The sequence below is a fragment of the Aptenodytes forsteri genome, unplaced genomic scaffold (genome assembly GCF_000699145.1).
Source record: "Aptenodytes forsteri isolate BGI_AS27 unplaced genomic scaffold, ASM69914v1 Scaffold137, whole genome shotgun sequence".
In the NCBI taxonomy this organism is placed as follows: domain Eukaryota; kingdom Metazoa; phylum Chordata; class Aves; order Sphenisciformes; family Spheniscidae; genus Aptenodytes; species Aptenodytes forsteri.
In genome coordinates, this window is record NW_008796221.1 from 5,836,072 (window position 1) to 5,849,333 (window position 13,262).

Below are 13,262 nucleotides of genomic sequence, written 5' to 3' on the forward strand. Positions count from 1 at the left end.
CAGGCTGCCCAGGGAAGTGGTGGAGTCCCCATCCCTGGAGGTATTGAAAAGACGTGTAGATGTGGTGCTTAGGGACATGGTTTAGTGGTGGACTTGGCAGTATTTGGTTTGCAGTTGGACTCAATGATCTTAAATGTCTTTTCCAACCTAAATGATTCTATGATTCTGTAAGTTAGGAATATTGTCTATTTCTTACATTGGATTTCCATGTTGCAATTGTTAGGAATTAGAGTATTTCAAATTAATCAGTGGAGCCTTGTGTTACATGTGCAAGATAGGCCATTCTGAGGTTTTGTTTTGTTTTGTTTTTTGGGGGTGTGTGTGAGTAATCTTTGCAAGACCCTTGGCACTCGACTTCATATGAATCTACTGACCCTTATACAAGACATTAATGCTCTCTGGCAAGCATCTCTCTTCTGAAAGTCTGAGGTGTTAGGTACCTTGTACAAGAGATCTCCTTTCCTACAGCCTTCTGTCATGCATATTTATAATTTGTCTGCAAAATCAAATTTATTCTGGATGAGGTGAAAAGCATCAGGGAAGTGAGTATTCACTTAATCCGTTTCAAGGAGGTTTTTTTAATTAACTTGTATCGTGCTGCATTTTAAAATGTGGTTGTGCTAACTACTGTATATGCCTTTCATAATGGATATGATGAACATAGTATAAATTTTATTTAATAACTGGTAGATATAATAGGCACAAACTTTTTTACAAAAATAAGATAATCCAATCAACAACAGATCCTGATTTTAATTATGCAGCTGAGATATTCTGCATTTACTGTACTATTGCAGATCATGTGTCGCAGTTCTTACTGATCAAATGAAATGGAATAGGGCCTTTAGAATCTCTCTGTAGGTGTGGGTTAATGAAATGAAGTGTGCGTGTACTCAGGATTTATATGTATCTGTATATTTAACTTATGTTAGTAGTCTGTAATTTTTACCATGACACGGCTAGGAAAGAACAATACTTTACGCCCATAGCCAACATCATCTGGCTATAGAGAAATAAAAACCTTTGTCTCTAGTGCAATTTAAGAATTAATTTGTTACTTATTCTGTGTTAAAACATGCCTTTTATGATAGTAAAGACAATGATGAACCTAAATCAAATTAGACAGAATCTCAAAGGAAAATATGACTCATCTATTGTGAACATTCAGAAATAGAGGTAAAAAGAAATATTTATGAATTCCAGTTCCAATTTAGCTTGTGATATTTAAAAAAGGAAATCTAATACTGAACTTGAGTAATAAAGTTGTATGAATGTTTTATATTATGGCATGTAGTTACAAGAATTTTTATATACTTCTCTGTTAAATCTGAGATCCAAACGCAAAAACCTGTAGTTTAGAGAGGCAACTGACATCCAGAAATTCAATATATGGGTTTAATGTTCCTGGTTGATTTTTTGCTGTTTACACCAGTGTAAATCTTCTGATTTAGGAATAATAATTATAATACACTATAGCACTTTATAGGTCGTATTAGAAATATTACCCATTTCCCTAATTTCAGAATAGAGTAAGTCTGTGAGCCTATGGAAGGAGGACTATTTACACTAAATTAACAGGCAGGTGAGAGCATATCAGGACTCAAGGCATTGTCTACAATGTATTTCTTATAGTCATACACTGATGAAGCAGTTCAGAGCCTTACATTTCAGCTAAATTAGTCTAGTTTATTTTTTACTGTTGATAATTGTGTTAGCTATACCAAATATTTTTAAAAATGGGTAAATGGACCCAGAATGCCCATTACATCGTATCTACCATTCAGGACAAAATTCATTGTAAGCACAGACACATAAAATCAGTGACATGGTTTCACTTCTGATTCCAACAGCTTCTTCTAAAGCCAAATGGAGGTAAATGAAAAAAGCAAAATGTAAATTACTATATGTTTTGATTTGAAGGTTGTATGGTAAGGCTTAGCGTTTCAGCCATTAGTTAAGGAAATAATGCTCACTCTTGCAACTATCCCTATTTAAGTCAGTTTTTATAAGTGAAAAATTATCCTCATGAGTAAGGATTTGTTCTGGATTGTTGCCCTTAGATTACAGTTTTCCAAATGCAATCCTGATGGCTAAAGGGAAACTTAGTAGCTAATATTGTTCTCCACCATAAGATGTTTGTCCTTGCAAACAAAAATATATAAAAGACATGTGAGGAGATGATCTGGAATGGAACATGAGAGGCAGAAGCATATCTCCATGGATAGGGGATAGGCAAGGTCTGTGATTACAAGCCAAGAAGGCCAGATGTGCTTATTTCCATGCTATGCAATAAAGTGTAAAATATTCTGAGGAGAAACTATACAGGAAAAATTGTTATAATAGTTACTGAAATTTGCCATTGAGCTGGAGGATGTCCATGGCCACAAGAGGAGGTTTGCTTCAGGACTGTGAATAGCCTTTTCAGAAGAGGGAAGGACCATCAATTTCTTGGCTTTAATTCCATTCTAGTTATTAGTAGGAACCAAAGTCATCCCAGCTGGAAAACTGTTTACTTCTCAGCCCACCTGATGGCAAACAAGACAGACTCTATCCTTTATACTGTCCACTGAGTCGTGGCTCTAAAAGAAGGTCACCCCTACCCATTTTCAGTATCTTTTGCAAAAACTGTTACTCGTTTTCTGCTGACTGTGCACAACCATAGTTCCAGGTCCAAGTGGGTATAGTACCTACCGTCATTCCAGTCCAATCCCTAGTTTTTGTTATCAATAAGCAATGTATTCAGGGACTGGAAATCTGCTATTCCTCAGCATGGTAGAAATGTGTAAGGAAAACAGTTGCTAGCCCCGTTCTAGGCATTCAGTGAATTTCTGGGAGTATCTATTGATTAAGCTAACATAGCTTCTGAGGGTCACGTCATTTACACATCACCTGCTATCGCATATGTGGGAAAGGCAGCCTTGAAAGCATTATATATCTGTATATCAGGGGCATCATCCTTCATCTGGTTTTATGACCACAAATAATACAATTTTTCTACAGTAGGCTCATGCTTTTCCTCCCTTCTTCCACAACTGACTATTTCTTCCCCTCAAGCTGTTGCCTCTTTCCCTTCTGCCTTCCCAAGAATCTTGGAGAAAACAGTGTGCTGGGCTTTAATAACAAATCTTGGGATCGGGGTAGCCCAGCGCTGACTCTATGATGGCTCTCCACACAAAGTTGCAGTAATGGAAACTATCTGGTGATGATGGTGATGATACTTTTCACAGAAGTCTCACCCCCTTTGACATGCTGGTTATGCTATCCATATAGTTTGTCTTACATAGTCCTCAAAGCTACATGTCTTCACATTGTATAGAACCAGCCTTATTGAAATAGAGCTCTTAGCTCTGAACTGAACTGAGAAATTCAGTGTAAAATGTGTAAAAAGCTTATGGATATAAAGGAGAAGACATAGCCTCAAGGAGAATTAAGTTTATTTCTGCAGAAACTTTGTCAAATGTGGCCTAGGTCTGCAGTGAGAAGCTAAGCAGTAAGAAAAACTGGAACTCATGGGTATACATCAGAGGAGCATGGAGAAAGGGCAGTAGTGAGGTACCACCCAAACAGGACAACTATACCTACATATGAGGCTAAGAAATAAATGGGTTGAGATAGGGAAATATTTTCTTTCTCACAGAAGAGCTAGTTAGTATTGTGAACTTAAGTGAACGGTATCTTTGGATCATAGAGGATGGCAAAATAAATATTTGAGAGCTGCTTATCTTTAATCTCACGCAAACAAATGAAAGAGATCTGCTTTCCTTTTCTCAGGGCTGCAGACAGCAAAGGTTGTCATTGCTACCGTGAAATATTTTGCAGCGGATCTTAAAAAAATACGTAAATCAAACAGCTATCAACAAAATCTATACTTTGGCATATTCATTTGGGTTCTGCTTCTTGACCATAGGACTGGTTCTGGACGGTTTCTCCTGGGTATTCAAGAAAGGGGCATCTAGAGAATAGCCCATATATGAATCTCTTAAATGGCCCTTAGTTCAGCTTAGAAAAAGGCCTTTGCCTGGAGGCCTTGTCAAACCTAAGGGTTGAAGTATGACTTCTGGGATTTTCCTGGTGCTGTAGTAATTTTGTTTCTTATTTCAGGAGATCCGCACAACCACATTTCTTGGCAGGTTCCCATAAAAGTTGCAGATTTGACTTGCTGCCCCAAAAGGCTAGCTATGGACTTTTATAGAGCCAGATCACCTTACATTTTTTACTTGGATTTAACCTGGTTCTCCTTACCTATAACCAAAAGAGGGGAAAAAAAGGTTTTCTAAAGAAATATCCCAGGAGATACTATTGTATTGCTGCTGTGATATTTCCCAGTGGCAAAATTTGGCTCCTAGTCCTATTTCGTATTTATATTAAGAAGGACTGGCTCATTGGCCCAAATTACTGCCCTCAAGACACCTGAGGAATCACCTAAGAGATGGGTATGCTGCATCACACACATACGGGTTTCTTAGTACTAAATATGTGGAGTGGTTTGGTCTTGGTGTTTGCCAAAGGCCTGCACAATCATGTAAGGCAATGTGTTTTGTGGCCTGAGGATGATCTAGCTTGAGCCCAGCTCCTCTTTTTTGCAACCATATTGCCTGCGGACACAACGCTTCAGCACAAACTGGACTTTAAGCCTCAGTTTCACCTGTTCAGGCCAGCTGGTATATACCAAAACTGAACCAGTTAAGCAATGTGGAAAACAGGTGACTTAAAGACTGAGTTCAAGTCAAGACAGAATTATCATGAAATATTAATACAGACAGAAAATCAGAGAAGAAGTGGTGGTGTGGGTAGCACTGTAGTTGTGACAGACACATTCTTTATATTTATGCTTTGAATTATTATGTAAATAAGCATTTTTTCATCTGTTTGATTTGGTTGTGTATTTGATTTGGTATGTTACCAAAGACTGTATAAACTAAAATGCTGCCAATTACAGTTATAAAAAGTTGCAGCAGCATGAAAATATTAGTGCTTAGGAGATTTCATAACTGTCTGTTTCCCTTCCATAGCTATTTACTGCTGGAAAAATCACAGGCACCAGAGTAGCTGAGCTGAAGGGAAAGTACACCCTGCTGCATAAGACTGTGATAAGGTACAATATTCCTTTTTTAGACTTTGTTTAAGTAGCCAAAGCGTTACATATTTATAGTAATTTTCTGCTGATGCTGAAGCCTAATTATCATTTAAGGCTTTCTTATAGTGATTGCTCATAAAGAGGAAGCAAGAACACAAAGTTGAAAAACAATATTATTTAATAGAAAGTTTCAAGGTTATTAGAGATATTTAAATACTTGTTTGAACAACATCTTTGTTTTTAATATAAACATAATAATAATGGCAATGGAGGGAAGGACAAACTGCAAAATACAATATAAAAGTTTAAAATAAAGATATATTTGAAGATCACGTAGCCAGAATTGTAATATATGAAAAGACTCTGACCTGCTGAGCTAACGTCATAGAGAGCAACTATGAAGAAGCTAAAGGCTCATTTCTAAGAAGGAAAATGAGACTCTGTCACATCTAAATAGGTGTAAATTTTACCCTCAGAGAATATTGACAGTCACATTAGGCAGGACTGCTAATAAATTTAGAAGGTTAGAACCTTAAGCTTCAAAGTATAAGTGAAACTCGGAAGTTAGGTGTAGTAGTTGTGAGTCTGCCCTGCTCTGGTACTTGCTGGAGGAGAGAGAAGAGAAGAGATCATGCTCATAGCCCAATGCCAGGTTTGAGCAGGACACATGTGGGTGGAAGGAAAAGAAAATGGAGGGACGAAGTGGGACGAGATAGTACAGTTGTACTAGGTGAACAGTGTGTCACAGAGCAGAACAGTCCTATTGCAAATACTGCAATACTACATTAGTATTTGTGACTAATAGTTTTGATATTACTTACGGTATACCCATAATTATCAGTAAAATGAACGTCATGATACTCCTGTTATATTTCTGTAATACATATCATAATATCCACCATATTAACAATATTTTAGCCCAATTTCCCTGACAGTCCACATCAAAACCTTTATGGCAATTCTGCTTATAAGAGAACCATGGCTGATCTGTCACTGAAGCTAAGGCCTAATTTAAGGATTGTAAAACTAATTCAAGTCATACCTGCTTACTTGGGTTATGTTGGGATTTGGTGGGCCTCCTGGCAATCTGAATAGCGGTAAGTGCTAAGTAATGTAAAATAATTTGAAAAGGGGTTCCCAAAATCCTGAAAACACAGTTTTTCTTGAGGTTAGCTGAGTCTTCTAGTTTCATCTTAATAAAATGGGGAGTGAGTTAGAATATGTCCCTGACTCTGTAAAAAGTCATCTGACTTTATTCAGATTACTGCATAGCAAATATTTTTGGGAAGCAAAGTTAAAAACAGCACTCCTAAACCAGTTCAACTCCCTAGAAAATGCAAGAAGCATTTCCCTAATGCTCAGAACTCAAAATATTATGTGGGTTTTGGATTAGTTGATTGAGAAGGCTTCTACCACACTCATGTTCACTGAGCTGAAGTAGAAATCCAGTGGCTGCTGAACTTGATTGACTTTTAGCCACTGTTAGTTTGAAACCAGTCTTTGGTTGGAAAAAATACAAGCATATTACTACATATTTTATTTTATTTATATAGCATTCTTTTATATAGAACATTATTTTATGTAAAGACAATTCCTTTGTACGTATAATAAGTGGAATACGGCCTGAGCGAAAACAGGGCTCAGCTGTTTTTCTGTCACACATAAAACTACTGTAAACACCATGCACCAAAAGCATGAAAATGCTAGATGGTAGAGTACATCTCTCATTCTTTCCATGCTTCTCACAGGAGTATGAAATTGCCATACTTCTGTAAGAAAGTTGATCAGAGAGAATCATGTCACATTCTTTACTTAGATATAGTCATGTGTCAAAGCAAAACGCCAACAGGTGAACGAGTACTAATTCCCACGGATAAATTTCTCTTACTGCTAAAAGAAAGCAAGGGAAATCAATTGCCAAAAATTGATCGTGATCTCCAGTACGTTTTAAAGGACTTTTCGGACATCAAAGGTGGGATTCACTTGTCCGTATGTTAACATCAGTGGACATACACATCTGAACTAGGTATCTGGAGTCCCTTAACAGTCAATAGAAAGAAATAGGGACCACACGCTTCCTCCTTATACGGACACCTGCAAGTGTCTGGTTTTCTCTGTTGGCTATAAAGAGAGTCCTGATGATAGGTTCAGTATGTGTGTATACTCTTTTCCTGCAATGAACCATTCACAGAATCAATACCACTTTTTAATTTTTAGTTCTTCACCCTTACATGTGCAGTACAGTTCTGTGGATCAAGAACTTATTTTTTCACTAATTACACTTGAATTTAATCTCTTTCCCAATTAATCCCCATCTGTCCCAGTGCTGTTACAATGCCATGTGGAAACAAATGACGCTGGATGAGGTCTTCAGGCTGTATGTGTTCTTCTTTCCTTTATTCACACACAAAAATCTCAAGGAGAAAATCTTACACATCTTAAGCAGCATAGATCCTTGTGACAGCTATGCCAAATGATTGCAGCTGATCTCTCTGATATACAATACAAATTTGTCTAATATGATGAATGCGACTAGTCTGTATGCAGATAATTTCCAAGGCTGTTGCTAGAGTACACAGAGTTTTAAGTTTATAGTGTGGTCCTTTGTTTAGTGGTAAATAGTCCTTTATTTCTTGGTTTCAGTTTTGCACAATTTGGCATTCTGGAAAGCTAAGAGATGTCACCTGGCAGATAACATCTTTGATACATTTCTTCAAAGTGTTATGTGCTTTTAAATTTATGTTTGGTGCACAGCTGAAATTCTGGGAACAGGCTGTCATCCCGTTCTGGTGCTGTCTCACTCATCCACTTTGCAGTGTGGCTGCACCTAAAGCTGATGTACCTGAGCTCATATTTGGCCCCTGAAAACCCATTTGGTCACACAGTCATGTGGCCAAATTGTAATTTTTTATTTTTATTATCTCAATTTAGGAACCTAATATGAATATTCTGATACACCAAGCTGTAAGAAAGTCAGGTAATAATGATAGTTCATTGACAGTTTGGGAAACTCATCTTCTTAAGCCTATGTTAAATTATTAATCACTTCACAAATTCAAAAGATGCCACATCAGACTTGGCAAGCCTACTTTTGCACTCGTGATTCTAGATGTGTACACTGTGTAGATGTCCAGTTATTTCTTCATTGTCTTCAATTAAATTTAAATCTTCACATGAAAAAATACTGTTGGCAACTATAGTGAGCAAGATTTGGTCTAGATTCAACACTCAGTTCTTGTTTCTATTTTTATCTTTTTATTATCTTGAAAAAATCAATACTAGGAATTTTGTTTTTATGGAAGAACTTATGTTTTTATGTAATTTTATGTAAAATTTATGTTTTATGTAAGAATTATGTTTGAAATTAATGTGTATTACTGCAACCAATTATATTTACTCCTAAAACAGCATACATTCTGTTGGACTTAAAGAAGATCTAAATATTGTATAGGATCTTGTGTCGATAAGTCAATTTATTTTTCCCTTAAAAAGTTACTATGTAAATACATCACACATCAAGTTATTTGTTCGTGATAAAGGCACACTCTTGTTTCCTGTTAAGTCTGTGGTTTTCTTATTTTCTGCTTTAAAAAAGGAAGTGGTTATCTAAGTAGAAATGTTACACAAAACAAAACTTTTTCTGCTATATTATTTCAGCTATGTTTATGCAGTATAGTCAGATGTATATTTTGTATTTTTATAGTTACCATCTCAACTCTGTTCTCCATTGTGATACATAATTTTGTTTTTGTTGCTAAGCCATAAATGTCATCTTTGAGCTAAAATTGATGTCTAGAGTTTCTCAATATGGGAGATGCTAAATTCCTTTGTTTTAAAAAATATTAAATTGCACTACATTTTTAATAATAAAAGGCAAGTGATTGAGTTCTTTATTCTTCCACATCATTTGTGACCAATTTTAGTAAACCATTACACAAAAGTTATAGTGTAGTAATACTGAGAAGGCATACACAATGATTTCTATAGCATGAAGAACAGGTTTATATGTTGTGCATTGTATATGAACTTTCATACTGTAGTTCCCTTTAAGACTTTTCCATAATAATCAATGTATTTTACTAACAGCCTTTAAGATCTGTTATTCAGCTATCACCACACAGGTTCCTAAGCATATTATGAATTCCAGTCTCCTAACATCGACAGAATGTTACAGTTTGTTGTTTCTGTGAAGCTAGATTTCGGTGATACAAGTCAGATCAGATAATTGATCATGTCTACAAGCCTTATAATAAGCTTCCACAGAAGTCCATAACTGTATTTGCAGCTTGTGTATCATTAAATGATTACTTCACATACTGGTGACACTACAGCAATAGCAACATGCAGTTCAGCACTGGGTAGGTGTCCTGGTATGTACTAAGAACTTAAAGCTGTCGTATAGCCCAGACTGGGCCTTGTCCTGGTGAATACTTCCCTGTTAGTGGTCCCCACGTTGATTAAATCTAGCCTTCAACATTTCTTAGGATAAAATGGATTTCCTGCTTCTTTGCTGGTTCTAGGAGGTGCTAGATAAATAAATTAGACTAACTAACCATCTTTCATCTGGTTAAAATTAGATGAGATGAATCCCACTCCAGCTATCGGTATGCAGAAAAAAACCCTCGCATCAGATTCCACTGCTCTCATGGCATCGTAGGATAATTCAGGTTTGAACAGACCTCAGGAGGTCTCTGGTCCAACCTCCTGTTCAAGGCAGGGTCAATTAGGAGGTTAGACCAGATTATTCAGGTCTTAATCCTATCTCATCTTGAAAACCTTGAATTAAATATTATAAGTAGGTAAAGAAGTATAAATACAAAGCTTATGCTTCTCATTGCCTAGTTCTAAATTTTTCTATTTAATATAGTTTACAGGAATCTGAGATCCAGCTGTTGCAGGAAGCCAAACGTCTTAGTGTAGAACTGGAACAACAACAACATGAATTGGAAAAAGCAGAACAGTTCCCTGAAGAGTCCTCCAGTGAAGTTTCTCGAATAAGGCAACAACTTCTTAGTTGCCAAAATGAATACAATGTTATTAAAGAAAGAGAGTATGAAATTCAGTTCAAGATGGAATGGTAGGTGACAGTGGTCAAATGCTGCTAATTTTATCATAGCTTATCTAGAAAGATAATAACATAGAATATAATCCAATCTCCTCTCCGTCTAAAATGGACACATTTCTTGATGGCTGTTGTTAAACAAATTGCCACAAACTTTCCCTTTTTCAGTGATGAATAAAACTACCCTGGTGCGAGATTTGTAGATTACTTTAATTTTAGAACATGCTACAGTGTCCTTTGAAATGCTGTTTAAAATTTACTACATTGCATGATTAATGTTTAGGTAGGCAAAATTAACAGGAACAATTCTAGTCTAGGACACCTTTAATACAAATTATTGAAGTGTCTTGGAGACCTGGTGACTGGGATTTTCTGGAAACAATGTCATAAATAGACCCAATCCTATTTTTAACATCAGAAGCAGTTTATTCAAGTTCTTCTATTCAGATATTTAAAGGAGGAGAAGTACTTGTATATTCTCACGTCAGAAAAATGAGAAATTTGCTGTGAAAGATGTGAATACTTGCCATTTCTATAAAAGGAAAAAAGTCCAGAATAAGCTTGATCTTGTATATACTTTAATTATCTGCATATATGTGTATGTTGTACTTGAAGCTTTTATAGTAAAATTACAAACAGTACTATTGCATTTTTAAAAATATGTACCTATGGAAATGAACTCATATATTCATTTTGTGGAGTGCTTGCTATTTTTACCCATTTTCAATCCAGCTGTAGTGTAGTTGGTGTATATAAATCCAAATAAATAATGTCAGCAGCTCAGCAGTTAAAACTATTTTTCTGCAAGGAGAGCAAGGGCACTGTACAAACTGCATAGAGCAGATTTTTCTGGCAGTTCTTTCTTGCTTTTTTTTTTTAGAGCCAAATGTTTGCTCTAAGAGAGACAGAAACTTGAGAAAGAATCAAATTGGGAGTGGGAGAAATAAAGAAACATGGAAAGCATCTGGAAAAAATTATTTGCTATGAGATAACTAAGCAACGTGAAGTTTCCTGAAATAATTATTAAATACAGAATTTATTACAATTTCCAAGCAGCCCAGAAATAAGCTCTTCAAAATATCGTGCTTTTTACCCATTTGTCCTCATATCTTATGAACATTTTTCACTGATTTTGCATCACTTTTCCAAAAAATGATGGGTTTTTCTATGTTTAGGGGATATTTACTCACACTCTATTTTCTACCTCTAGTCAAAAGGAGATTTCTATCCTACACAAAATGCAGTTTAGGTATTGTTTCAATTACCCTTGCACATTTACTGCATTAATTCTTACATATGAATTGAATATCCTGTCTTGCAGATGAAAAATACACTTTTTGGGTCAGTCATACTGTGAAAAAAGTTCTTTCACTTTAATAAGAAACTTCCTCTGTTTGGTCTTATGTATTGCATGAGATCAAAACCAGCTGTACAGTCTGACCAGAGGTCCATATGGCACAGTATCTAATGGTGAGCAGAAGTGCAGCCCCTAGCCATTTGTGATGCAGGGATTTCATGAGCCAAGTGCAGTCCTCTGTATTTAGTAATCCTCAGTTGACCCCTCTTCCTTGAACTTCTCCTGTCTCCTCCTCAACTATATAAACTTCTGGCATTGCAACACCCTGGGCAACGAGTTCCACAGATTAACTACACAAGAACTGCCACCTCCTTTCTTTTTTGAACCTGACTCCTACCAGCTTTGTTTCATGCCCTGTACTTCTTGTATTGGATGAGACAGTGAACATCTCATCCTCTCTTCATTTTCACTGCTGCAGGATGGTTTGATAGATACCCCCCCCCTTAATTTGTCAACTTTCTAAACTGAAGAGTTACAGATTATTTAATTGTTCCTTGTCTGGAATCTGTTTCATGCCTGGTGCTGGCATTGGATCTTACGCATGTTGTGGGTGTGGAGTGAGGAGGATGTGCCTTGGTTATGTGTGGATTTGTTCATTGGGAGAGAAGATACTGCTTTCCAGAAATGAGAGGGATTTTAATGTTGGAGTAGTGTAGAATGAACAGGACTGGCAGAATACATATCTATGTGAGGAACGGATGAGTGAATGTAGTGAGGAAATGAGAAATGAGCTATGAAATACAACAGATAATGGATGTAAATACATGTTTGTAAAGGAGAGATGGGTTTGGTGCCTGTGGAAGGCAGTGAAAATGAATGTCCAGAATAGAGTTGTGAGCAGCATGTGATCTAATAGTAACACTGATGTAAAATGAAGATTATGTGCCTGATGGTTTTATACAAATAATAAAGCAATGTCTTCTGAAATAGCTGTGTGCATGGGCAGTGTCACAAACAGAGGGGATGCTGCATCAAAGATACTGTAGGTTTGCTGTTAGGTGACTGCTTGGTTTCCTTCATTTCTCAGAAGGTTAGAAACTCATGGTCCAAGCTCTCTTGGCCTTTGATCTCTCTGGAGCACAGTTTCCCTTGTTGTCCAACTGTGTTAATACAGTCCCAGCTGTGCTTGGCACTTACAAGTAAACTTCTCTTTGGGAATTATGACTAATGGCTGTTTAGTCTGAAAACAAACATATTGCTTATTTACCTTCTTATGTATAGCAGGCGGGGAACATGGAGGGGAAAAGCTTTTGAAGGGAATATCTGTGTCTCTTATCTATTGCTTTAGCCTTTTCTTAGAAGTCTTGGATCTTGTCTACTCAGGAATACTGCTGAGCTGGAAGTGAGAGAGAGCCTCTGCAGATCTTCTGCGTCCCTGTTTCTGTAAGCCTTTCTTTCTCTGAAGCATCTCTCTAGTCTCTGCTGCCTTTACTTCCTGCCTCAATTCACTTTCTCTGATAGCTAAGAGCGCTTAGCACCCTTTTTGCGCTTAGGTTCAAATCCAACAACAGTAAACTTTTTCTCTTGAAGATTCGTATAGATATTCCATAACATTAGCAAAGTTATTTTTTGTCTCAAGGTGCCTTAGTATTCTATGTTCTCTTTTCTGTATTTAATTTCCTATTTGCTTGCCTCTGTAAACAATTTTTTTTCCAGATCAGATACCTTTTTCAACAGCTGAAGGTGATATTTCATCTTCTGTTTTAATTCTTTATTGTCCCAATGAGTATTCAACATCCCAAGAGTAAATTTAAATTGCTTTCACC

General features: G+C 36.6%; 1 protein-coding gene across 1 annotated transcript in view; it reads left to right on the plus strand.

Moving 5' to 3' along the window:
* The window catches only part of CCDC146 (coiled-coil domain containing 146), an 86,567-nt gene that overhangs the window by 39,437 nt on the left and 33,868 nt on the right, over nucleotides 1-13,262 (plus strand). The window contains exons 4-5 of the mRNA XM_019474579.1: nucleotides 5,013-5,095; nucleotides 9,945-10,154. Coding sequence (XP_019330124.1) covers nucleotides 5,013-5,095; nucleotides 9,945-10,154 — 293 coding nt within the window. The remainder of the gene's footprint in view (nucleotides 1-5,012; nucleotides 5,096-9,944; nucleotides 10,155-13,262) is intronic.